At 39.4% G+C, this 27,890-nt stretch overlaps 1 protein-coding gene across 7 annotated transcripts; it reads left to right on the top strand.

Annotated features, from left to right (window-relative positions):
- Nucleotides 1–280: 280 nt before the first annotated feature.
- VSTM2A (V-set and transmembrane domain containing 2A) lies at nt 281–25,613 on the top strand. Of its 7 annotated transcripts, XM_059885764.1 has the most exons (6): nt 322–403; nt 716–734; nt 2,507–2,673; nt 3,743–3,793; nt 6,531–6,867; nt 20,223–23,414. In XM_059885764.1, exons 3-6 carry the CDS (start codon nt 2,563–2,565, stop codon nt 20,336–20,338), a joined length of 615 nt encoding a protein of 204 aa, XP_059741747.1. In that variant the 5' UTR covers nt 322–403; nt 716–734; nt 2,507–2,562; the 3' UTR covers nt 20,339–23,414. The 7 variants fall into 7 exon arrangements, with proteins under 7 accessions (XP_059741745.1, XP_059741747.1, XP_005205144.2 ...); XM_005205087.3 differs by having other exon boundaries at nt 346–734; XM_059885763.1 differs by lacking the exon at nt 20,223–23,414 and adding an exon at nt 19,752–20,171 and having other exon boundaries at nt 347–734.
- Nucleotides 25,614–27,890: the final 2,277 nt, after the last annotated feature.

The following is a 27,890-nucleotide window of genomic DNA, read 5'->3' as shown; positions in this document are numbered from 1 at the left end:
GGCGCAGTGTCTTCGCCTAGTCCCGTCCCTCTCCTTCCCGGCGAGCCCCATCCTCCCGCCCGCGGCCCCGGCCCCGTCCTCGTAGCCCCGCCGCAGTCCGCGCGCCGGGACTCACTGAGGCGGGAGAGGATCAGTTGGCCGGAAGCAGCGCCTGGGGACGGACCGCTGCCGCCGCTCTCCGGAACTCAGGCGTAGACCGAACGCGGCCCGGCGCGCACGGAGTTAACGGCGCCGCGGCGCGAAGAGCGGAGAGGGCGCGAGTCCTCGAGGCCCCCGCCCCGCGCCGTCCCCGCGTCCCGCGCCCCGCGCCCCGCACCCCGCACCGCGGGCTGACGCCGGACCCGCCGCAGGAAGCGGAAGGCGGGCAGCCGAGCGGCGAGCACTACTCCGCGCCGAGGTCCGGGTGTGTAAGCGCAGCCCGCCAGAGCCGAGCCCAGTATCCAGCCCTCGACCGCGCCGCCAACTCCCAGTCCCCGCTCCGGGTCCCCAGAGCAGTCCAAGCAGGCGAGGGGCGGGATGTTCGCAGCTCCACACCCTGGGCGCTGAGACCAAGCCTGCCGGACAGTGGCATTCCTTTCTTGTGAAGCTTTTTGGCTGTTGGATACACCCATGTGACCTCCCCCCCCCCCACCCCGCCAACCTTACACTTTTTGGAATGATGGGGATCTTTTTGGCATATGTTGGATTTGTTTTCTTTTCCGTTTTATATGTACAGCAAGGGCTTTCTTCTCAAGGTAAGTCTGTGCTCACTGGCAAGTATACATTTGCTCGCGGTGTGTGTGTGTGTGTGTGTGTGTGTGTGTGTGTGTGTGTGTGTGTCTTTGCGTTCAAAGAACGGCCAGGCAGATGTAGTCAGGTTCTTAGCAAGTAACAATGAATAGTGTTCTGTTTGGCATTTTTCTTTAAAGTTTATTAATAGTAGCCCAGCTAGATTTGAGAGAAAATACAGTTGGTTACTGATAACGAGGTGGGTTCCTCGGTGAGCACAAACACAGAGCTATGAGTGTGTGTGTGTGTGTGTTCCCTCTATGTGCATGCACAGGGTAACGACTCTTGCATACATTATTTTCGCAAACAGAGCTGAGCATGGGGGTCTCTCCATGGCGAGCCCTCCTCTATGTAGGCAGTATGGGTTTAGAGTTTCGTTTTTCTGTGTCCGTGTGACTTCGTTTGCGTGTGTGTTTATCAAAGGACAGACTCCTCTGAGGACCCATAAAAAGGCACGACTTGCATTACAAGCAGCAGCAGCCTGCTGAATCCAGTTGTTCAGGACTTCGCAGGCTGCAGTGATCATTTCAGCACCATGAACAGATCACATCTCTGCTGCCAGAAGACTGCATCACTTCTGCAGACAGAAATGCCATCAACGGAAAAGTCCTTTTAAGATCAGAATGTCTTCTTAACATCTCCCGTTTCCTCTAAGTATAAATACAGTTCTATTTCAGTAGAGATCATGTTGGGATTTTATAAATTTTTAAAAGAGACACTGATGGCGCCTTGCTTTAAAAAGTGGGGGCAAAGTGCATCCACCCTAAATCGACCCTGCAGCCCCCCAGTCCTCCTCCCCATGAGTACGCATTGTAGCTGTACACTTCCTTAAGCTACAAATCTGTCCTAGACTTTTAAGGAATCATCAGCCTTTCTCAGAGTGTCTCTTAGACAAGATAAGAAAAACCATCCAACGCATTCCGTGTTAGGGAAGTGCCTTTGGGAGAGAGGAAACATATTTTTGTGAGTTTCACCATAGCTCCATGAATCTTGCAAACTAGCAGTATCAAGATTTGTAATGAAAAGGCTAAAAAAAAATCTCTAGTGACTTTATAACAATCTTTAATCTGAACCAAGCCCAGGTGTGTGATTCTTACATCCCATGATGTATGACAATTTACAATACAAAAGCTTGTTGGGAACAGATATGAAGGTTAATTTGGAAAGAAAGAAAGAAATATACACAGCTTAAAAAAGTGTGCAACTTGTTTCAATGCTGTAGCCCTCCAATCACAACTGCTAATGTGTTGTGATATATATCAGGAATGTAAATTTTGACAGATAATCGTGATCTTTTCTCTATTTCATGGAACATCCAGTTAGTCACAGATTGTTCAGAAACCTGGACATAAGAGGCTCTCTTCATGTACCAGCTTGACAGATATGTGTAAAATGTACTTCCCTGAATCCCTCAGTAAGTTTTGGGGAATACTGCAGTCTGACAAAAGGTATTTGTATCTAACTATGAGCAGCCTGGCTAGCAGAGGGGAGTTATTGGAAAGCTTGTTAACCTTTCTATTATCTGGATTTGATCAACAACAAAATGATTTAGGCTTGATACCAAAAATAAGACAAGAAAGAGGCCAAGGAAAACGGTGGAGGGAGCCTCTGGGATATCATAGAGGGTTTTTTTTTTGTTTGTTTGTTTGTTTTAAAGACCCAGGAAAATGTAGTGAGCTCACAAGAGATGCTGTCAAGAGTGGAGTGCGTATTCCAAAAGGGTGCGTTTGTTTTGCAGCAAAATTTACCGAGTTTCCGCGGAATGTGACAGCAACCGAGGGGCAGAATGTGGAGATGTCCTGCGCTTTCCAGAGCGGCTCTGCCTCGGTGTACCTGGAGATCCAGTGGTGGTTCCTGCGGGGGCCGGAGGACCTGGAGCCTGGGGCCGATGTGGCCGGGGCACAGGTAGCAGAGTTGCGTCGCCCGAATTGCCTGCTTCGTGTCCGGCCCACTCACTGACTTAGACTCCTGAGTGTCCAGCCGGAATCTCGGCCAAGATGGTGTTGGGGCGCCCCTGGGAACACCCGTGGCTCACCTGGCGGCAAGGATGACGCCTAGGGATGCCAGGGGTGAACCCTGTCCTGGCGACACGGCGTTAAAACCAAGGGAAAGCAGGTTGTCTAGTCTTTCCCGGTTAAGAACTGGGAATAGACTCCTCCTTTTAGCACTGGACATTGTCAGCAGCCCTAGATGGCACTGCTGCGTCGATACATCCCCGGACACTCGCTATCCCTTCAGTATGGTGGGATGGGGACAAATTCTGTCGGTTTTTCCATCACCCCCACCCCCACCCCCTTGCGTTTTTACCACCTCTGCCAGACGCAGAGGGAAGGAGCGGGGAGAGAGATGGAGAGGAGGGGGAGACTGAACAGGAGGAGAGACAGAGGAGGGGGAATGGAAGGGGATAGAGGAGGTGGGAAGAGACCGAGGAGGGGGGATGGAGATGGGGAAAGGAGAGACGGGGTGACGGAAAAAAGGGAATGGGGAGTGACGGAGGAACCCCAGTGGAGAGGGGGTGGGGAGGGGAGGAGAGGAGAGGGGGCGGGTAGAGAAACGAGGGTCTGAACAGAGAAGGAGGTAGTTCTGCAAAAGAGGCTGCAGATGTGCGGGGGTGAGTGAAGGTCTGTAGGAGTGACAGCAGGGAATGACAGAATGCAGTCACCGAGATCCCAGGTCTCCCATCCCCCGCAGACGCCCGCACCCCGGGCACTGACCCGAATGCAGCTCCTCGAGTTTGCCAGTCCCAGTCCCCAGAGTCCGAGCACGCCCTCGAAGATTCCTCACCCCCCGCCCCACCCCCAGAGTTCCCTGTCCCCTAATCCCCGCTCCCGCTCCCGAGTCCCCAAGCACAGCCACAGGGATTGGTCCCCTGGTGGGTAGGGCAGCGCCCCTCCCTCCGGGTTTGCGCTGCGGAGGGCTCCGGCTGGGCGAGGTCTGAGCATCCGTATGCCCCGCTCCCCGTTCCTCCCCACAGGCTGAGCTGCTGCCAGACCGGGACCCTGACGGAGATGGGACCAAGATCAGCGTGAGTGTCAATGCAACTGCTGCACTCGGGCCGGGGCACCAGTTAGTGAATTTCGGTTTTCAAAAATGTTTATACTTACCGTTCCCAATAGAGGAAATTTGCACACGCAGGACAAGAGCCCTCTGGCTCTGTCTTACCTTACCTCACTGGGTACAAACACATTGAAGCAGATTTAGAATTCATACAATAAAATTATTTATCATAATGGTATAAATATTTGAAAAATTACTTGGGAATCATTTTTCACCCAAAGAGGAATGTGACACTTTCTTGCTTTTATTAACTATAACAGTAAAAGGCAGCAATACTAATAATTTATTTATACCAATAATTATCCTTCAATAGCAAGTAAAAGATGAAAATCTTCCCAGGCAGAAAAAAAAATTAAAGCGTCCAACAGGGAGTTGAAGTTGTAATTAAAATAACTCAACTTTAAATGGCATTGGCATTTCTAATGCCAGTGTTCAAAATCATGTAATATAAGACCAAAAGCCAATATAAATATAAAAGCATTGTTAGAGGAGGTTAACCTGTTGAAAATACAGAGATGTGTTTCTACTCTGCTGGTTATTACTGCTCATAATTGTCTGAAATTAGAAAGAAAATTTACTATACCTCAGAGGAAGCCATCTAGAATCACTTTATACTAATAGAATTATTTAGTTTGTTGATAATTAGTAAACAACTTTCCATTACTAGAAGTAATATGTGTATAAGGAATCTGAAAATCACATTTTAAAAGGAAATTTATTCTGAGGCTATTTTAAGCACATATAAAGTAATAGAATATTGGGGTTACATCATAATAATGTAAAAATATGCTAATAAAATCAAATTCTCTAATCTAAATATATAATCTCAGCATGGAAGAAAATGTCAAAAATAAGATACAAACCAGAAACTCCCAATTTCTTTTCATAAACTCACTGACTTTTTAGATTCTTTCAATTTAATTATTCTTATATCACAGAATCTGTTGTTTTCCAACAGTGCTAGAAAAGCTTTATTGGTAAGATCAGTAATTAATGATGTTTTTCTTAAATGTTCATTTATATATACACATATAATTAGATAGATTGTTTATTTCCTATTCATCTTTCATTTTTCACCCATACCCCAATCCTCCAAAGACAGGTGGTAAAGCAGCCTCACACATTTTGAGCTAGAGAAACATGCAGTTAGTTGCATAGTCATGCACACAACTGCTAACAGCATTATCAATGCCCAGAGTTCATACAATCTAGTCAACTGGAAAGAGCTCTAAACACAGAGGTAGGAAGCAGTGTGTTCCCAGTTCACCTGGTATGTGACCTTGAACATAGATCCTAAGCCAGCAGTTAATTTTAATTCCCAGGTGAGTTTTTACAAAATACAGTATGAGCTTTGCCCTGGAAAGATGCAGAGTGTTTCTGCATTAATCCAAATGAGAGTATTTTCTGAACCTCCTCAGATGATTCTAGTGTATAGTCAACATTGACAAGCACTGACCCCAACCCCCTAAGCCTCAGTATATTATAAAATGGAATAATAACAATATATAAGCACTCTGACTACCCCAACATTATCAGGACACCCAGTTGAAAATATATTTGAAACTACTATTTCCCATTAGTTTTACAGTCTTAATAATATTTGTATGTAATTTTCATGTACATAAATGCATACTTACGGTTATGGTTCAGATGTTGAAAACTGTTTATATATACAGTTCTATATGTAAAAACCAGATGAACACTTCCCAGATTTTCTAAATTATTTATGACTGTTTGAAAGTGTAATGCCCAGTACAGGAATAACTTTTTGCCTTCTCACTTCTCTTCTTTGTCTTTTGAAATTAATTTGGAAATTATCCAAATCCAGATCTTGAGTGTCATATGAAGTCCATCGTTGTCAGTCATGGATAATATGATAATATGATGTATATCAAATCTACCTCTTCTGATAAAAATGCTTATAGATCTATTGCATATTATGTAGAATTTTGTATATTATATATTACCATATATATATTGGTGTTAATCTGGTATAAACAATATCAGAAGTGAGAGTCAGTTTCTATTTTGAAAATCAAAGCAGTGTTTAATTAATGGCATCTCAAGTTCCAACAGCACACAGACCCTGTGGTAGCAGGGGCATATATTCCGAGTCATAGGATTTCAGGTGATATTCATTTGCTCCCTGAGTCTTGCCACCCCATGACTATAGGTCAGACTGCACCAACATCTGGAGTAAAAACTTTACTATCCAAGTCTATTTTGCCAGTCTGTTTAGTAATCATCCTGAAGTGGGGATTAAAAGCACATTCCCACTTAAACTCAGCTGTGACCAACAGCATGTTTTTGTGATCTCTCAGAGTGGTAGGTAGCCTACAGTGAAGAAGAGGCTTTGTAAACTATGCACACATTAGGTTCTGCTTCATTCAGTTGAGCTCACCTGGCAGAGGCCAGTCCCCTGATGGGATCATGGTAGAGCTGGTACCAAATGCCAACCATGTGGCTTATGGAATCTGGTTCAGCTGGACTAAACCCATGTTTCCATGATCTTGTGAATCTAGGTGTTAATAGAATAAGATAAATAAGATCTTCTAATTAGACTGCTGAGGAAATAAAAAGCTTTCTGACTGTGGCTGTGAGGCCATTAAGACCTTTTAATTTTCCAACCTTAGAAAGCTCAGGACAAGATATGGAAACCAAATCACTTGATGTAGCACTTTGTTTTTTTACCTACAATTTTTCAGACAGTGAAAGTCCAAGGCAATGACATCTCTCACAAGCTTCAGATTTCCAAAGTGAGGAAAAAGGATGAAGGCTTATATGAGTGCAGGGTGACCGACGCCAATTATGGAGAGCTTCAGGAACACAAAGCCCAGGCCTACCTAAAAGTCAACGCCAACAGCCACGCCCGGAGGATGCAGGCCTTCGAGGCCTCACCCATGTGGCTGCAGGATATGAAACCTCGCAAGAATGTCTCCGTGGCAGCTCCCAGCAGTATGCACAGCTCTGCCAACCAGCGAGTGCCCTCCACTTCCAGCCCTCAAGAGGTAGCCAAAATCCCCAAACAAAGTCCACAATCAGGTATGGAAACCCATTTTACCACTCACAAACCCTCCACAGGAAGATGGGTCAGTGTAGACAGATTTATGTGTGATGGTTTCTCTAAAATTAGAGAGCAAGTTCAGTTAAAATGAGGATGAGCTATGAGAGCCAGAGGCTGACCTTTCCTGAAGGTGTGAATTGCCCCATTAGTTGCTGGCAGTGCCTCATGTCCAGGGAATCTGAGGGCTGGACTTCTTTTCCTTCTGTATTTACACACTATAAGCACAATAAATCATGTGCATTTGGTTGCATTGTAAATACATGTTCATTTTCTCTACAGATTTATGTGTTGATAATGACCCAAATTAAGAGACTTTCACTTCATCATGTAAATGAAAGAGACACACCACATTTTCAGAGACTCATAGCTTTAAGCAGGACCAGTTACCAAGGGCTTCTGTTTTGAAGGAGAAACTTCAGCTGCCTGTGATGAAAGTGATTATGGTAATAGGAGGAAGTAAGGCGGGGTGAAAGGCAGAAAGTGGTACAGTGATAAGGCAGCTCCTGTCAATGTGGCTTCGATGCCAATTTAGAAGCTTAGTCACACATTTCCTAAGTCAGCTGTACAAGTTAAAGCTGTTTTGAATAGCATTAATTTATGCACTGATTCAGCCAATGGAAACTCACTGAAGTTTTAACCTTGGCATGGAATGAGCAGTACCTTACACTACCCTAGACTGTTCTGCATCCTGTTCAAATGCTTGATGCAGTATTATAGGATGAAGGGAGCATAAAATATTGAATTTCTCAGTTTTGAGTTTGTTTCTTTATAGTTTATCATTGAAGAATTATTGATACTACTATTGTAATAGAAAATTATATTGCTAACATTCAAATTCTTTTTAGCTACTAGATTTTTAAAATTTCATCATTTTATCAGGATGATTTATATATAAATAAACATTTAAATATATTTTTACATTTATATGTAAAAATTAAAAAATATGTACATATATATATATATATATATATATTTATCAGTCACGTCCAACTCGAGACCTCATGGACTGTAGCCTGCCAGGCTCTTCTGTCCATGGAATATTCCAGGCAATAATACTGGAGTGGGTTGCTGTTTCTTCCCTTTCTCCAGGGGATCTTCCCAGCCCAGGGTTCAAATCTGTGTCTCCTGTGCCTCCTGCATTGGCAGGTAGATTCTTTACCACTGAGACATCTGGGAAGCCCATGTGTGTGCATGTGTATATCTTTAAATACTTATTTATAAACAATATTTTAAAAATAATATATCCCACCCTAGATTCCTCCTTAGGCTTCATATGCTAATGGAGACTATTTGTTGTGAGCTTGACTAAGGGTCCCTGTGATGTAGGTAAGCAGCTATCCCAGCATGTCTTGCTTACGGCACCTTATGCCATACTGAAAGGAGACAGCTTCTCTGAAGCCATATTTGTGTGACTTTGTCTCATTTTCTTCTTTATCATCTCTTTTGTCCCCCAAAGGAAAAAACCAAGTTAAAAAATATATACACATGTGTACACACACACATATACACACACATGCACACACACACACCTAATGGTAGAAATTTTTTTAGCCATTATTTGGTAAAGATGTTATACTTTTGGAGACATTGTCTTCGTCCCTTTCTCACTGTCAAAATAAGAACCTAAATGCTATATGCAAAATTTCAGAGGCCACTCAGCAGACAATTTACAGCCTAATTGATGAGGACTCCAAATCATGGAACTGAAGTTATTAGCCTGCATAGAATATTCCAGGCTAGAAATCATAAATCCATTTTGTGGAATCAGATTACTTATCCCAGATGAAGGATTCTAAGCATAGGATGAAAAGTTCTATTTCTAAATTCTTTACATTTTGGATTGAATAATATACTCTAAAAAGATTCATTTTATTTTAATATCTTTTTCTTAGTCTGATTGGTGCTAAGTGGCAAAGGCTATACAAATCTAACAAATTTCAAAGAGAAATCACCACTCATTTTCCACCCATCATCAGCCTCACCCATTGCTTCTTCTAAAGGAACAGGGTGTACTGCTTATGCAAGCCTGTATCCATCCAAAGCTATTTCCATTAAAAATTATCAGCAGTAGCAAAGGTTAATCTGAAACACATTAAAAATTTTCATTTCTATTTTCTTCTATGATTGAATACTGGAAAATATTTTATATACATTTAACATTTTCTAACTTCTAGTGCAGAAGCTATGGTGGCCCAGCCACTCATTTTATTCATGTGTAAGTCTCTGTGCTTGCACAATTATTGCATAAGATACAGTTTTGGGGTTAAATATCTATATAATCTTTCCTCTAACACCCACATCCTGATTTGTAATTTCGCTTTATGATTTTTCAGGTTATATTCAAATAAAGCTGATTTCAATACCCATGCTTCATTTATTCACTCTCCATCCTTTCGAGAACTTGTATGCCAAGCACAATGATACAAAAATGGAAGACATACTTCCATTCGTCAAAGAGTTAATCGTTTTTATATTTTCATTTGTGAGAAAACAAAATATTTGTAAATTACACTGACCATGCATCTTTGCTTTCCTGTTTTATTAAAGGCAAGATATGATGAAGACAAAATAATTGAAATCTTGCCTTTACAGACCAAGAGTTATATTAGCCTTTTGTTTTTTCACTTGATATAGGAAGGCATGTGTCATCCATGGTGTCTGTGACACTATAATACCAACCTGTTACCAAAAGCTGGGCTGTTGGCCTTTTATTTTCATCACAGTTTTTACTTAGTTGACTGAACTATTTATTTTGAAATACTCAGTTCCTAATTCATACTTCTTTCTGTCAAAGTAGTTCTGTCTCTCTTTGAAGGAAAAGTATTAGCTGAAAATAACTCTGAATATATATTATAACATTCAAATTACTCAATTTTCCTAGAGCAGAAATTTATGTTAAAAATATGGAAAAATAGTCTTTTATTATCTGTATATCACAAAATATATAGCTACTTTACCAGATATTTTTTTCAAAAGCTAATGCACATGTAACTATCCAATTGAGCTGTATCTTTATGGTGTTTATTTTTAATTCTTTTAATTCTACCTACATTTGATAATCCACAATTAGAACCAAAATACTGAAGAAAAATCATAAAGCAAATAAATAGAACTTGGCTTTTGCAGTTCCTTAGGTTTTTCTCTTCTCCAATCTTTGTAGCCATAACTAACATTTAGAATGTCCTACAGGTGTTCTGAGGGTAACAAGTCCTGATTCTAGCATGAACTGGTTTGGTTCCATCTGCACTGAGAACCAGAGAAGGCAATGGCACCCCACTCCAGTACTCTTGCCTGGAAAATACCATGGACAGAGGAGCCTGGTAGGCTGCAGTCCATGGAGTCTCGAAGAGTCTGACATGACTGAGTGACTTCACTTTCACTTTTCACTTTCATGCATTGGAGAAGGAAATGGCAACCCATTCCAGTGTTCTTGCCTGGAGAACCCCAGGGACAGGGGAGTCTGGTGGGCTACCGTCTATGGGGTTGCACAGAGTCGGACAGGACTGAAGCGACTTAGCAGCAGCAGCAGCAGCACTGAGAACAGATCCCCAAGTACCTCAATAAACTACATCATTCTCTACTCATTTCTTTCTATCTCATGGAGAACATCTACTTCATACAGAAGCCAAACCTCCCCTCCATCCACCACCACCCCAGTTTCCTACTTTTGTCCTTCCCCACCCAGTCTATACTCTCTTCTACGGATCCCCTCTCCACACACCCCCTTGCCAACAAGCCAATGAAGGTGTGAACGCAGCCTGGCCCAGTCCCACCCCATCCTGGCAGCTACACCCCTAAAGGTCACACCCACAGCCCCACCCCTCAGCTGCTGGTGTCCTGAACTCCCCTCTGGCCCCTTCAAGTTGACTGTTAGCATTCCCCTTTCTCTCTGTGGACTTCTCCAACTAAATTCCTCTCTTAAATGTAGTTCTTTTCCCATTCTCAGTGTTCCAGTATCATCCATTTCTATGGTTTCAACTGCTAAGTTTTCCTCAGAAAATTTCTCAGTCTGTTGCAAAAAAGAGAACCCCTTCCAGGGCCTGAGAGTGGGCTTTTGTCTAACACTCTGAAATGAATTGTCTGAGGAGACACAAGTGCTGACAAAGCAAGAGACTTTATTGGGAAGGGGCACCTGGGTCGAGAGCAGTGAGGTATGAGAACCCAGGAGAAGGTCTGCCACATGACTTGCAGTCTTGGGCTTATGGTAATGGGGTTAGTTGCCGGCTTGTCTGTGGCCAATCATCCTGTTTGGCCCATATTTGGTGACTCGGGGTCCTTGCTGGTGGCTTGTACATCACTCAGCCAAGATGGGTTCCAGCGAGGAGGATTCTGGGAGGTGGTAGGACCTCATAGATTGGGCATCAGTTCAGATCAGATCAGTCGCTCAGTCGTGTCCGACTCTTTGTGACCCCATGAATCGCAGCACACCAGGCCTCCCTGTCCATCACCAACTCCTGGAGTTCACTCAGACTTATGTCCATCAAGTCAGTGATGCCATCCAGCCATCTCATCTCTGTCGTCCCCGTCTCCTCCTGTCCCCAATCCCTCCAGCATCAGAGTCTTTTCCAATGAGTCATTTGGCATATGAACTGATATCTCCTCTGTTCTTTTGACCTTTCCCAAATCCTTCCTGTCGGTGGTAGCTTGTTAGTTCCACATTCCTTACCAGAACTTCCGGTTGTAAGATAACTAATGCAAGTGATTACTGTTGTGCCTGACCAAGACAGGTAGTTTTGGTCAGTGGTTCCCCTAACAAATTGACAGTCTGTCCTGACTTCCCTCTGGAGAGCCAGACCAGGGCTCCTGCTGTCCCCGTTAACCCCACCACCACCGCCATGTCTGTTCTAGGATCCCTGTGCAGAGCAGAACCCCTGCACAGTGGTTGACAGCAGCTGTTGACACATGTGCCTTTTGTGCCCACCCTGAGCCTGGACTGGACTGTGACTGCTGTGACAATGAGACAGGAAGGAGTAATACCTCACCAGCCAATTCCAGACCTTTCCTACAAGAGAATAGGCAGCCTCTGCTGTGGCCTTAGAGCCAGCCATTGAGCACCAAGTGCAACTGCCTTGAAACATGGTGCTGACTGAAGGCAGCCAGCCTTTGACTTGAGCCCCAGGTGACCATCCCACAGACCTGTGAGACATAATAATAAATTGTTGTCTTAAGGTACTAGGTTTTAGGGTGGCTTGTTTCATGGCAATAAATATTTAGATCATATCCCTAAATATTCAAAAATTGAATTTATTATTTTAGCTTTCTCACCAAAAAAAAAAAAAATATATATATATATATATATATATTCTTCCTCTGGTGTTCCCCAGTTCTCTTAATAACACCATCACAGGTAATGAGGAAATCTTGAATATGCTCATAATCTCAATATGTGGAACACGTCACAATAGAACATAAGTATTAAATAATTATCGTTTCCAAAGCACCATCACAGATTTTCAAGGTCTCATTTCCAAGCTATTTCTCCTGATTTCCTAACCCTCACACATAATCTTCTAAATTGCTCTTTCCTGAATGTTTTCAGATATTTCTTACCTCTGTGACTTTGAAAATGACGTTTTCTTTCCCTCTTTTTGGACTCTACTCAAATGCAGATTCTTTTATAAAACTTTCTCCTGTTGTCTTAGTCAGAATTGGCTGTTTCCTCATTCAGGTCTCCACAGCAACTTATTTACACTTACTTTGAAGTCCCCATTGTATCCTTTTCCCTGGGGCGTTCCTCCTTTCAGTTGTAGAAGTCCCATTTTCTGGGAAACCTGACATACAGACAAAATAGTAGTCACCCTAAAGATGAATTTTTGGCTACAACGATCACCCCTTCTTTTGCCTTCCTGTAAGTGTCTAGGACAAGTGGATGTCTTGTTTGGGGAGAAAAGGAAGAGAGAGAGGGCAGATAGAACTTTGCTTTTGTCTTCTTTGTTCTTATATTTGCATAAATCGATTACGTTGCCTCTGTTTCAAAAACGATCAAGACTCCTAAACAGTGTTTTTCAAAGTGCAGATGTCCTGTGCCAGACTGACAAGGAAGCTTATTAAAAAGTTCATATCCCAGAACAAATGTCTTGAGTCTAGAAGCAGAAATACCCATTTTTATGTGCAGTTAATTATGAGAATCATTCTCTCTAAAAAGTTCTTATGAGTGAGAGAAAAAAAATCATTATGTACTATGAGATGTGTGTGCATGTGTGTGCAACTAAAAAATACACTTTTAGAAACTGGTCTTCTGTTATTGTTTTCTCCAGTATTGTTTTGGACTTTTGTGAAACTGTTCTCTTCAAGCTGGCACTCATAAGAAAACTGGCCATAGTTAAGGTGTAGTCATGTTTCCATGTGTGGTTGCTCAGCAGGAATACTGATTCTCTGAACTCAGAGATATGATTGTTATGTTTTCAACATGATGTGAACCTGAGCATTGAGAGGCAGCTGCTGCTCCAGCTGCTAGAATCCAAGGGCTCCGGAAGCTCCTCTCTGGCTTACAAATGTAGCAGCTTTCCAAAAGTGGTCAAATAGAGAAATGATCTTAAAACAGATTTCAGAGCTGGTGAGGGGAGGTAGATGAGGGGCTCAGTGTCTTTCTGGAGGTTATTTTCCTGAGTTAAAATATGAGGAAATGGTGCACGACATCCAGGTAGAGAGCCACATGTATAATCCAGACCTCAATGTTGATTTTGGTTTAATGATCTAACTTGGCTGCTTACACAGGTTAAATTAATTTGATCATTGTAATTCTATCAGTTAAATGGCTGCTATGTAAATCAAGCAGCCATGAATAAGATGAAAAATAGATTTGAGGCAATGCTTTGGATAATACAGGTCAAAGGATCTGCTGGAGCTATGTTTGAGTTTGAATTATGCAGAGTAAGAGTCTGTACTGGCTAAATTCTCCTGTAAACTATATTTAACTTAACTGGTTGAAATTCAGTAACTAGCTGGGTCTGTAAAACCAAGGCTCCATTTTGTGCTGTAAGAGTTTTTTCAATGCATGAACACTTAAGTGTTCTGCAAGGTTCGTTTGTGATTACTAGGGCTCTGTGATTGAGGAGCCATGAAGCAGAATTTGCCAGTGTTTTAAGATCTTGTCACGAGTGATTTCATTCTCCTTAAGGTTTCAGGAAGCTGCCAGAGGAGCTTTATCTGGATAGATGACCAAAGGGTTGAGAAGGTGCTGGAAAGACCTCACTCTGTTGGTCAAAATAGAGAGAATTCTCAAGAAAGGCAAGGGCTCCTTCTTCCAAGGAACACTGCTGCCACCTATAGCCTGACAGGTGTATTCATTTCAGCTGCGCGTGCTCAGTTGCTCAGTCGTGTCTGACTGTGAGCCCATGGACTGTAGCCTGCCAGACTCCTCTGTCCATTGGATTTTCCAGCAAGAATACTGGAGTAGGTTGTCATTTCCTATTCCATCGGATCTTCCCGACCCAGGGATCGAACCGGCGTTTCCTGCGTCTCCGTCATTGGCAGGCAGCTTCTTTACATCTGTGCCAAAGAGGCAGAAATCCAGGGGAACATGCTTCTTAGACCAGCTGGTTCTCTCACCAGGGGAGGTGGTGGGCACAGTTATTAGACTGTTCTTGTCTCATGTCCATCACTCACAGCTGCATGTACCTCTGCTTCCTCAGTTATTAAATAGGAATGATCCTCATGGTTTTGAGAATTAAATGAAATTATGTACATAGAGACCATGTCACTGATCAACTCTCGATAAGTGACAAGTAGTTGGCTGTGTGTAGGTGATGAGCTAAAGAAGGGAGAATGGGTCTTCGTTCCTGACTACCTTTTATTCGTAATTTCAGAGCTTCCTTTTTTTCTTCTGTCACAGTGACGTTAATTAATGATAAATTGTCCACTACATAATCATACCACATTAGCCACCAACTGTCTTGACCAAGGTTATAACTAGATGGTTGACTTTATTGGTTACAAAATAATAAAATTCCAAAGGATTTTTAGGACTTTGAGCTGTGACCTGAATAAGTAATGTGTTTATGGAAGCTGAAGTTATACACACTGTGTGCTATTGTAATTAAATTCAAGCTTTCAGAAAAGACCCTCAGAAATTTTTTTAAATCACAAAATAACTATGGAAAGTGAAAATGAAAGTCTCTGAGTTATGTCCGACTCTTTGCAACCCCACAGGTGCATCTGAAAACATAAACAAGAATATTATTAAAAGCTTTAAAAAGAGAGAAAAGCAAAATGGATTTAGAGCCTTATAATAAGAATGGCATAGTAGTAGTAGATAACATTGTTTCCTAGATACTGTGTTTGTTGAGTGAGCTGCATACAAATCTCCCTGAACCTCAGAGTCTTTATCTATAAAATTGAGGTAGTGACACATGTGCCCTAAATAACATTTTAGCATTGCGTCATGATATATTTTAAACATCTATCAGATTACCTGGCACATGAGTGAGGTCGTCACTTTTTGGTTCTCTGAAATAACCATGCATAAAGAGGGCAATAAAGCAACATAAATATAAACAGAGAAGGCTCTAAAATAGTAAAATACAATAATATCTTATGTATTAAAATATAATAATTAAAGGTGAATTTATTTAATAAACTTAAAAAAAGAGTACAATTTAGGCTACATATCCAAATGAACTTAAATTAAGAGCTGAGCAGAAAAGAGAAATTTGACACAGGAAGATTAGCATAAAATCAGAGGCCTGACGGTTTAACATTACTAAAGAAAGTTTAAAGTTACAAAATATACAAATGAAAATAACATTGTACTATAAATAATTTAAAACATTTGTTTGATTAAATCAAGTGTAACTAATAAGTGGTGTAACAGACAAGGAAATATTTGTGTCTAACACTCAGGGAAAGAAGGGAAAAATGTCCATTTTAGAAATGCAAATGATTATGTAATCCACTCCAAATGACTTAGAGATATCAAAAGTGATCATGTAATAGCATAGCATAGCAATATTGATAAGCTCAAAGCAAAGATATAAACCTAAATCAGTTCTCCATATGACAGCAATAACCAGATAGAAAATATTTGCAGCATAATATATAATCCTCAATAGTAAAAAGAAAAGGGTATAACATATCTAATTTTTTAAAGGAATAGCAAATAAATAGTATAAATATAAAAATGATTAGAACACTTTGTTAGAAGAGTTTAGGGTTGAATAAATGAGAAAATATGCTGTTTTGGGATGAACAATCTCAGTACTGGAAATATGTCAAGTTTTTCAAAAGTATTTGTAGATTCGTTGCATTCCCAGTCAAATCCATAGTCAATTTTGAAAATTTGACACATGTAATTTGGCAAAGATGTGGCTCAGCTGGTAAAGAATCTGCCTGCAATGTGGGAGACCTGGGTTCGATCCCTGGGTTGGGAGGATCCCCTGGAGAAGGGAAAGGCTACCCACTCCAGTATTCTAGCCTGGAGAATTGCATGGAGTGTATAGTCCATGGGGTTGTAAAGAGTCGGACACAACTGAGCAACTTTCACTTTCACTTAATAATCAATACATGCCAGGAAGGTTACAGTGACTCAGGTATTCTGCTGTATCATTGCTTGCAGGGTGAATTGATACTTCCTTTCTGGAGGGAAATTGGCAAGAAAGATTGGTCTCAGGGCTTGAGGCTGGCCCTGAGATGATGTTCTGGGAGGAAAATCCAAAGAGCTCAGGAAAGAGGCAGACCCAGATCTGTGAACAGGAATGCATATCACAGAGCTCTGCCCACAATGGGAAATACTCACAGGACCAATAGGCGAGAAGTGTCCCAGTGAGCATGGCAAAACCATACAATGGATAGTAAGCACCTTCTAGAATCATGTCTTCAAAGAAAGTTTAATGAAATTAGAAAAGAACCAATATATAATATAATGTGAAAAAATACAGGACAAAGAACTTTAAAGTGAAAACATAAAGAATACTAAATTTTAAGTCAATCTGAGATATTCACATAGAAAATAACAAGAAATAATATGAAAATGCCCATCAAATTATCTGATTATTTTGTTTGTATTGATAACATTTGTACACTGATAATTTATTATTTTTGTCATAAGGAAAAGATATTCGAAATTGCCCAAATTTAAAAATAAGCCAGTGTCAGACAGCTCTTGAGAGAGAAAACAAAGAAAATACATTGAACAAATAAACAAAAGCAAAGTAAAAGTTTTGTGTAATTGTGAAGCTTATGACAAAAAACTCACATGTACACATATGTGTGTATGTATATTAAAAGCACTATGGTGAAAGTGGTGTCCCTAGAAATTGCTAGTAGCATTGAAATTAAGAGCATTATATCTAATTTCCTGGGAGCTGGTTGGAGAATCTGACCATCAAATTATTCTTATTTGTCTAAACATAATGGGTGTTATCTTGATAAATTTATATTGATAAAATAAATCAAGCACATATAAAGTCTTTAAATAAAATTTCATGCAGTTACTTTTCCTCTCTATAATATGACTAACTGAGCCCCCAATTTGGAAGGAGATCAAAGTGATGAGCAGAGGTATGGTCACCAGGGGTGCCAAGGAAAGTCAATACTCTGGGAGATTTTATACATATTAACCGTGTTTTATTTCATATGAATGCTTCAAAAAAGTCTGAGAGAGCATTTCTGTATGAATTCAGAATCCTATCTGCATTAAAAGATCCAATATAGGTTAAACTCTCAGTGCTTGAAATAAAGCAAATTGCAAAAGCTAGGGGCACCCTTAGGACACTGTCCTTACAGTAATGTAAGTGTGATGGGATCAGAACTCTGGCCCACAGGCCCTCAGCAAAGCCATCCCACCTTGGCACCAGTTGTCCTCATAGATTATTCTTGAGTTGAATGTGCTTCTTTAAGTGCTCAGACAAACATTTGTTAAGATGCAAATCAGTTTCTAGCCTCAGACAGAATTCCTGAGTAGCAGTCCTTCACCTACTCTCTGAGCAAACAGTGTATTGTATAAACCCTCTCAGTTTCAGTTCCTGAATCAGCAGAATGATTGTGTCAGCCTCCTGGGACCACAGTCAGAGGTAAAGAAATATTAGCTACTATTGTCCTAATCATCACCCTATATGCATCAGGATCAGTTCTTACTTGGATGAATCAATTACAGTGAAAATGTGCTGTTTTGAGATGCACTGTGGTCCTAGCAGGCGGAAGGCAGTTTCACTTTTGTGCCCATTCTTGAGTTGCTGTAGAAAGTAGGAACCCCAAAAGCCTGCTGTAAACAAAAAAGTCTGGGACCTTCTGTTGTGAATGGGGTATCACTCCTGCACCTTGTCACCTAGACCTTTGTGTACATGGGCAGCTGTGCTTGTCTCCCTCAGCTACAAGAGGCCTCATAACTAGAAGAGAGGTGTAAATCTGCTCACTAAAGGAAAGCGGGAAAGGAAATTTAAACAGCTGCTGCCAACATGCCTGGGCAAAATAGGCGATTTATGTATTAGGTCAAAATGAAGCACATTTCTTTTAAAAAATGGATCTCTATAAGAAATTGGCACTAGTTCCATAGGAATCTAATAAAAAGATACTCTTTTCAAAAAATTATAGGATAAAATCATCCTATTATTTGACCCTTCCCCTTAAGTCGTGGTTTAGTATGTGAAAACCTGAATAAAAATTGCATTAAAAGATAGCTCAAATTTTCTCACAGCTACTTTCATATCGTAAAGCTGACACCTATAATAAAAAAGAGGTTAGTCAAGGCCTGTCTGTAACCTAGGCCTCTTCACAGGCAAAACAGTTATTTCAGTGTTGCTTCTTTTATTATTGGAAAATTTCCATTTTAAGTTTGTTCATGGGATAAGCATCACTAATATTCACTTTGAGAAAATTAAGATTCTGGAGCCAGATCAGAGAGCCACAGCAGGACATAAGTTGTGTCCTTTCTCTTTTCTTGCTCCTTTTAATCCCACTAGATACTCAAACAAGAAGAAGAACCCATGAGGATTATACCTAAATCTGTAGATCTGTGCCCTGAATTGCAACTCTTCCCCATATCAAAACCAAGAGTTGTCCTCACATAGGAAATTAATCCATCAAGACAATCCCAGCCCAGAGAAAGAGGATATTTAAAGAGCTGGCAAGATTTAGATGTGATAAATTATCTAGATAGTTGTCTCAATGTTCTACTTACTTCTCTGAATTAAATATCCATATCCCATATCTTTCCTGGTGGCCAGAAACTTTGGTTGTCTTTCTCTTCCCACCACTAATGGTGGTACTTTGAACATCAACTTAACTTTTCCTGGTTCCAGGCTATCAAATTTAGATTAAAAGTATAGAAAAGAGGTCATAGAAAGAAGAGGAGATGTAAGAATAAGGGTGGGACCACATCTCATTCAAATATTTAAATTAATTTGGAGGAAACTTTAAGATCTAAAAGACTATAATAGAAAATTTCAAAATAATATTATATCATCAGACATTTGGCATACTGTATGGCACAAAACAAACTTTATTAATGTTTAGGAAAACAAAGAAGCTGATGTTTTCATATCCAATACTTATCAGTTCAGTCTTAGGGAAAGTTTATTTTTTTCCCTAAAGCCAGTTGTATTTTCTCTGAAAAGATTATTGTACATTTAAATAATAGCTTCACATCTTAATCTAATATGTGGAGGCAGTGAGGCAAGGTTGCAATGCCTGAGGGAGTTTCAGAAAAAAGCGCATCCAGACTGTGAGTTGATCTGACTGCATTGCTGTGCCCTCATTTCTGTACCTTTGTTTAATTATCTATTAACTGTGTAACCTAGATTGAGTTATTATATGCCACTGAATTACATTTTCCTAATCTGTGTGTTCACTGTATGGGCCTAATGAGAGGATAAACGAAGACAATATTTGTATGTCACATGTATATGTATTCCCTGACACATGGTAGGTGCTGAATCTTCCAGTTTGCTGCGAAGGAGAGGATGCTGCTTTGTTCAATCTGCCCAGTGTCTTCCACCCTCATGGCTGTAGATGGAGAGGGGTGAAAAAAAAAAAAAGGCAGTTCAGAAGGAACCATCTAAAAAGGAAGGTGCAAAAAGGGAGCCAAGTCCTTCCATCTGGCAAACAGATGAGGGCCCGGCAGGCTTTCCAGTTCAGACGCTGTGCTGAGTTAATCAAGGCAGGAGGAAGGCAGTGACTGAAAATGTGGGTAAATGGTTCCTTCTCCACCTGATCCCCAAGGATTCCAAGGTCGCGACTCCGTGTTGTTGTGATAGGTTCTTATTTTGTCTTGTTTCTTATAAAAGAAGTAGATGGAATTTTCTGTTATTCTCTGAAATAATTGTTATGCATAGTGAAGATAAAATATCTGAAGCTTTTTTCTTTCCTATTTCTCATTGGCCAAACTCATTTGTCACAGACACAGTCTTGGGCAGCGGTCTTGTTTATCCACATCCCAGTGAGGGCAGTGTGATGCGCTATCACCAGAAACAAAAAGGACTGAAGAAGAAAGCTAAATTTTGCCTGTACTCATGAGACTTCTAAGAAGCCTTCTTAGACTTTTCCATTTACAAAATGGAGCAAATCCCTCTTCACCCTACCTTACAAAGGCATGAGAAATTGCACCTGAGAGAGCACTGAGGAATCTTTAAACATAAAAACAAATGAAAGGCATCATTATTGCACTGAAGTCAAAGGACATCATGAAATCACATTCTGAATCAGAGAAAAATCTTCAGATTCTGTTAGACTGCTCCTCATCGAAGCATGTTATCTGCACATTTTCTAGCCATAATTTAGATAATAGCATCTCCCTTTCTTCTTTACAGGGTATTTTGTGGTGGGGGCAAAAGTTTAAAGACTCAAGGCATTGCTTTACAATTTGAGAATATTAAAAAAATTCCTAAAATTTTATCCTTGCCTTTAATGAGTTTATAGTGTAATCAGTGGGGTAAGATACAAATATAATGAGTTATAAGTCAATGTGAGCCCTGTTAAGGCCATAAGAGAGGCAAAACCAGAATCACCAGGAAGATTAGAGGAGAAAGAGCTTACAGCTGCTCAGTGGGAACAGACACAGCAGAATACAGGTTATCTGAGGGGAAGAGTTGCTTAAATGAATGATCATTTTTAGGGAAAAACAGATCATCTTAGCTTGGTTTGAGCACAGAGCGAAAGGAAACCAAATAAAGCAAAACAGATGACCTAATACAATTTCTGGCCTCCTCATGAGAAAACATATATAAAACAATAAAATGCAAACAATTGTTATGCTCATTTTAGGAAACATCAAAGAAATAAATACATTTTTTGAGATTTCAGAAGTGAGTGGCTGCAGAGGAAATTAGAAGTCAGGACTCCTGATTGCAATCCTGAATCTCATCATTCCAAAACAATAACAACAATAGAGCATGAGTAGCCAAAGTTTGCACTTTATAAAAAAAGTATTGTTTTTTTAATTTTCTTTAGAATAAACCATAGCATGTTTGATAAGACAATAATGTTATATTCAGAATGTGTGCTTGTGTGTGATAAGTTGTTTTAGTTGTGGCTGACTCTTTGGGACCATAGCTTTCCAGGCTCCTCTGTCCATGGGATTTTCCAGGCACTGGAGTGTGTTGCCATGTCCTCCTCCAGGGGATCTTCCCCACCTAAGGATTGAACCCAGATCTCTTACGTCTCCTGCATTGGCTTTACCGCTAGTGCCACTTGGGAAGCCCTATATATTCAGAATAGTGTGCATCTAAATGAAATTGACTATGATGATTATTTTTTAAAATTACATAGGACAAGTATATCATTTTCGAGTCTCAGATTTCACTGTTGAAATCTTTGGGGTTACAAAGATGAATAAGCACATATCCCTTCTTTCCAGACATGAATAAAACCTTTAGAAAGAAGAGAGAAACAATCTGTGATTTGATGACAGAACAGATTTGTTCTAGAATTTACTGTATGGGGAAAAAAAACATAATTGGCTTGACAGAAATAGATTTCACTTAATGAACAATATGCTAGTAATGCAAGTGCCTAAAGTGGATGAATGATTACAATCTGAAAAAAACGTTATGTGTTGCAGTGGTTTATTGCATATCTGATGGCAATTCAAAATATTAACCTTAACATATTCTGTACAGTATATAATTGGGTTTGTTTGCAGTTATACTGCCCATGTAAATTTTGTTTTAATTTGCACATACTGGACACAGTATAATAGAAAATGTTGTGTCAGAATGGCAGCTGTTCCCTTCGAATCTCATCATTCTCAGGAATGATGGACATCTCCTGTGAAGGGTTGATTAGTTGAGAAAAGAGGCACATAATTCACAGTTTCAGCAAGTTTGAGCCAATCTGCAATGCTTATACTGAAAAGGAGACATTTCACAAAATACCATTTTTGGAGAATTAATCATTTTCCTTGGTTTTATTGTTTTTAGCATTTTTAAACCTTTATTCAGTATCATACATACTTTGTGTCAAATACTACTGGCAATTTAAGGAGTCATGTAATCATTTTGTTTCTTTCTTTCTTTTAATTACATGAATTTCTTTCTTTTAATTAAATGAATTCCTGTCAAAGAGTCTCCCTTCAAAGATAACAAGGGCACATATTTAATTTTGGCTCTGATGCAAGTGATTCTACATGGATTGTATCTATTTTCCCTGTATAATCTTTATATTTAGAGCCACACGTGGACTGTACCTTTACTTTTGCATTTTTAACATTTGTCACCCAGCTTGAGTGAAGCAACATGCTCCAGAGACCCACCACTGACCTTGGGTTTTGAGTCATAGATTTCTGTGTTAAGTACATGACTCACCGCCTAAACAAAGGCAAATCAATGGTGACACTTAAGTAACCTAACTAGAAACATTAATGTGAGTCTGCTAAACCACCCCTTTAGAACCCTAAATATTTACTCTACAGTAACTTTTTGAGAGTGTGTGCTTTCACCTTAATTTCTATCACTACCAATGTGGAGGTGAAATATTCAAAAGATTGAATTTGCCTACCTTCACTCCCCTCAAACCCTTTTAACTTTTCTTGAATTAAAATAAAGGAAGAAAGAAAAGAAATGCTTTAAGGTCCATCACATTTTTGTTTTCTTATCAATAATGATAATTACTAGTAAAGGTATATCATTTACATTCATGGATAAAATATGTGAAGAAAAATGCAAAAGGACAATTTCATTCCCTCCCTTATGTAGTCTCAGAGAGCTGTCAAACATGTCCAGTTCTTGATAGTGCTAAATTTTCTTCAGATTTTAAGGATAAAAAGTTGAAAAAGCTCTTCCTCTAAAAGCAGATGCCCAAATGCACACGCTCCAGAACCTGTTCTCCTTGCCCTTGAGAAGCCTGCTGCCCTTGGTTTGGTTTTCACCTCCTGTGGTTTTACGCTTGCAGTGGTAGAACAGGGGATGTGTTTTTAGACACCCATTTAGGAACAACCAAATAACTATAGGGAATAATCCTCATAGAATTGCTTGAGAAAAAAAGTATCTGCATTTGTTCCTCTCAGTGTTCCCAACCATGAAATGGCATGGTTCGAAAACAGACAAAGCAAACAAGACCACTTCCTGGGACTGAAATACTTTGTATGTGTTGTTATTTGCAGTGCATGCCAAGACATTCATGGGCACCAGAGCCAAGCTGGCGAGCTAATTAAATATATATATGTATGTGTTTAAAACAGCCTAATAAGGAGCATTGGAAATCTTCGAGATGAGCGAATATCTTATAACTTCTTCCGCAGGTGCGAGGATAGCTACAAGCCATGGACTTTCTGTCCTGCTTCTTGTCTGTGGCTTTGTGAAGGGTGCTTTGCTTTAGTCTAAAGTGCTGACTTTTTTCCAATATCACTTTCTCTTCTTAAAGCAAAGAGCAAATCGCCTGTAAAATCTACGGAGCGGACAGCAAAGTTGACCCTAAACTCCAAGCACCACTCTGCACCCACTGTACTCTAATTACCTACACAAGGAGCGCCTGCTTTCCGAAGCATAAACGAAGAGGCTATCTCACGCTTTGTTCATAACATTTTCTTGGGCAAATCACTGATCTTTTATTTCAAGAGAATTAGTGTGAAGTGATAGAACATTTTCTAATAGCAAGATCTATATTTTTCCTTTTCTTTTGGCTACTCAAAGCATCATCTCATTGACTGCTCAGGGGTTGGCCTGACCGTCCTCGGTATAGTGAATATTTACCACAGACACCACTGATTTCCTGCTAAAGACCCATTATCTGCAGAAAGTAAGCAGAGATCAAAAGGCTACAGAACATAAACTATCATCAAACAAAACTCCTGGCTGGGGGCAAGAACAAAACTTTCAACCCTGCAAGTCAACAACATTATTTTAAATAAGAAATAATAATTTAAATAAGAAATAAAAATTTTAAATAAGAAATAATAAGAGAATTTTTTTTTAAATTTTCCCCCTTTTCTTGGGCTTGTCTCCTTTTTCTTGATTGTAGTTCTTATTCCATGCTGGCAAATGCTGATTATGGCCAATCCCTGTAAATCCTGGGAGGTTTATATGAAGACATTTTAAGCATTATATATTTCAGTGCATTTTAAGTCATTTTGCAATTCTTGTATACACAAATGACAAATTCTGTAATTGCTTATAGTATGTGTGATACAACTTCAAAGTAGATAGACTCTGAGCCTCATGCAAGCTGATTTTTATCATTCTCTATATAAATATATACAAATAAATATCTATATGTTGGACCATCAACTAACTTTCTTTTTGGATAAAACATTTGTTTTTCACTTACAATTCCTATATAGTGGGTATTTTGTAATGCATTGTTTCACTTCCACAGGCTTGACAGTTGCAGGTGGCTTCTGTTGCCCCCTGCTTCCTTCTGGAAAATGCATATTCAAAATTGTATTGGTCTCTGATAAATGAATTAATTTTGTTATGTGTATGCTGTGTTGGAATTTGCTATGTTCCTTTATATAAGGTGTTTATTGGGGTTTGAGGATCTTTTGACTGAGAATCTACGTGCTCTCGTTTTGACAGCCATTCCTGTATCATCATCATTTTTGTCAAAAAGCAATGTTGTTTCTATAAAATTTGCCTGGGAAGGGGATATGGGGAAGGTGAAGTGGTCATCATGAGTCCCTAAATTCATGAAAGAACACTTTTTGCTATGGCTAAAAAAATGTTGCTTCCTTTGATATGTATGAATTTTTCTAGCTCTGTTATTCTGTTACTTGCTAATTATATTTTAATGTCTGCTAATTAAAATTAAAATTTGGTTGTTGGCTAAATATAGTATGCAAAAGATGACTACAAATTCCCAACTAAAGAAGATAATGTGTTCGGTTTTCACTAGTTAAGTGAATTATAATTTTAAATATTTCATTCTTATTTTGGGGTTTATGACTATTTTATTTGGAACCTATTTTCTACTCTGGCAAAGAATGATAGGCAGAACTAGCATTGTGTTCCATATACACTATGGAATAGATATGGTTGAGTTAGAAATTACCTGAGTTTTCCTTCCAGAGAGATTCTTCCATTTTCATTCATAACAAACCAGAAGATCATCTCTATAAGACCAGCAGCACCAAGCCTAAGGTCCTAGACTGGAGCCTGAAGCAATGAATACCTCTGCTTTTCAAAGGTAAATGCATTGATTTTCTGCAATTCAGTTACAAGCAAGGTGATATTTTCATTATATCCTTAACATTATCTTCTGAGAAATTATGTTTCATGCTAAATCTTTTATTGACATTTTTTGTTCACTTGGCTTATTATTTCAGTCTAATGAGAAAAAAATAAAATATTTGGTTGCACTATTTTATTAACTTAGAAATTTATTTTCTTTCAAGGTAAATGCTTAAAATGCATAAAATAACAAGATAAATATTATTTATTAAGTCTATCTGGACTTTAAAGTTTGTATACATTCAAGCATAAGTAAGTATACATTTTCAAATTCAGTCAGACTGGGAAAATCCACCATGTAATTTACTTTACACAAAGTTCAGGTCATGAGATTGATCAGTTCTAGGGCAAGATGGACATGTATCTGTATCAGTGATCTTCACCATGCTCACTTGTAATAAAGAACATTATGCTGGTTGGAAAAACTCTCATTACACTCATTGCATGAGGGTACAAAATAACAGTTCTTTGTCAGTATGCTACCAAGAGTCTGACTTACTGACTTCTTTGAGCAAGAACATGGCATACAATCTATTTCTCCAAGCTGGAAATTTTAATGTGAATCTTAAATATTGGAACAAAAACTATAACAAAGAGATGTCTAGTTTTACCATACACTGTGTCCCTCTGGGACTAATTACTTGGTATGTAACTATGACTATAGAAGCAAATAAAGATTGAAAAATAAGTTATTTGACTTTCTCGACCTTGACATCCAAGGTTATATGATAAATATTTTTATAAGAATAAGTCACAAAAAGCTCAAATTGCTTACATGAATTTAAGTCAAATTCTTGAATTCTTTCTTAAAGATTTACAAACCGCTTACAAAAGAGGCAATGCAAATGAAAATGCTGGAACATAAAATAAGCAAAAATCATCTAAGGCAGGAGCTCTTAATCTGAGTTAGTAAATAAAATTAGCAGAGTCCATGAACCCACTGAAATTATGTGTGTATTTTTGCACATGTGTATTTGTTTAATGGAGATTGTCCTTCACATTCATTGATTCTGAAAGTGATTAGATTATGATTTGCTGACCTAAAAGGTTGGATACTTCTGAGCACCTTAAAGGACCTGCATGCATGTGTGCTAAGTTGCTTCAGTCATATCTGACTCTTTGTGATACAATGGACTGCCAGGCTCCTTTATCCATAGGATTCCCCAGGTAAGAATACTGGAGTGGGGTGCCATGCCCTCCTCCAGGGGATCTTCCCAACCAAGGATCGAACTCACCTCCTCTGATTTCTTCATTGCAGGCAGACTCTTTATTGCAGGGCCTACTTATTATAATTTTGAACTAGTTTACCTGAAAGTTCTTGGAAGCAGGACATGTTAAGGGAAATAGTATATCTGTATTGGCAAAGAAAACATATTTTTAAATCCAGGAAATTTTTATTAAATTTATGATACACAGCATGGATGAATAGATATGGCATGATATCTGTTGAATTTTTAGGATCAATGTTAAAATCTCAAATATAACTTTACAAAATATACACAGAAGATACTATTCAAATAAGTGATTCTGGTATTGATCCTTTATAAAAGGCAAAATATTAAATTAATGGTAATTCTATGAGAAAAAAATAATTGGAAAGGGCAAATGCAGTCTGTCTCAGATAACAAACTGTGATGACTGCATCTGGGAATTAAGGCTGTGAAGCTACAAAATATGTAGGTACATAATTTCAAATATTAAACCCAAATAACTTTAATTTTAGAACTGCTTATTAATGAGGGAAGCAGTCTATTAAACAGGAAGTGTTGTAAACCTCAGAGTTTCAGGGATGAAGTAGATAAGATCCTTTCCTGTATCTAGAGAGAGACAATAAACATTCATAAACAAGAAATATAAGACATTGGTAAATTCTAAGAAGAAAAACTCAGTAGGTTTTTCTTAAGGAGTTTGACTAGGTGTGGTCAAGGGAGATTGCTCTGAGGAGGTGACATTTATGCAAAAGTTGAATGATGAGAGGCCAGTCAAGAGAGGATCTGAAAGAAGAGGCTTCAAAGAGAAGGAACTACTTGTGCAAAACTCCTGCTGTGAGTGAATCCAGGCTTGCAGGCTAGAGAGAGGGCTGAAGTGTGGGAAGTCAGGGGAATTCCCTGACAGGAGGTCAGAAAATCCCAGTGTGAGGTTTTATTCTGCTCTCTGGAGCCCATTTCTTTTGGGGTTAATTTTAGCTTGTAAACAAGACTTCTTTGGGAACAAAACAGTCCTTCAAGTAGTCAGTCAAGTTATACGTGTGTATAGAAGCTGCAGGGTTATATTAAGCATGACAAAATTGAACTCAACAGTTTGATGCTAATTTAAAATTGATGATTTTGAGGAGGAAACGGAAAGATTGAAAGATGATCAGAACTGCTTTTTGTGTAGCACTAATAATAACAATAATTACAAATGTT

The sequence above is a fragment of the Bos taurus genome, chromosome 4 (genome assembly GCF_002263795.3).
Source record: "Bos taurus isolate L1 Dominette 01449 registration number 42190680 breed Hereford chromosome 4, ARS-UCD2.0, whole genome shotgun sequence".
NCBI lineage: Eukaryota > Metazoa > Chordata > Mammalia > Artiodactyla > Bovidae > Bos > Bos taurus.
This window is presented reverse-complemented; position numbering and strand designations above follow the sequence as displayed.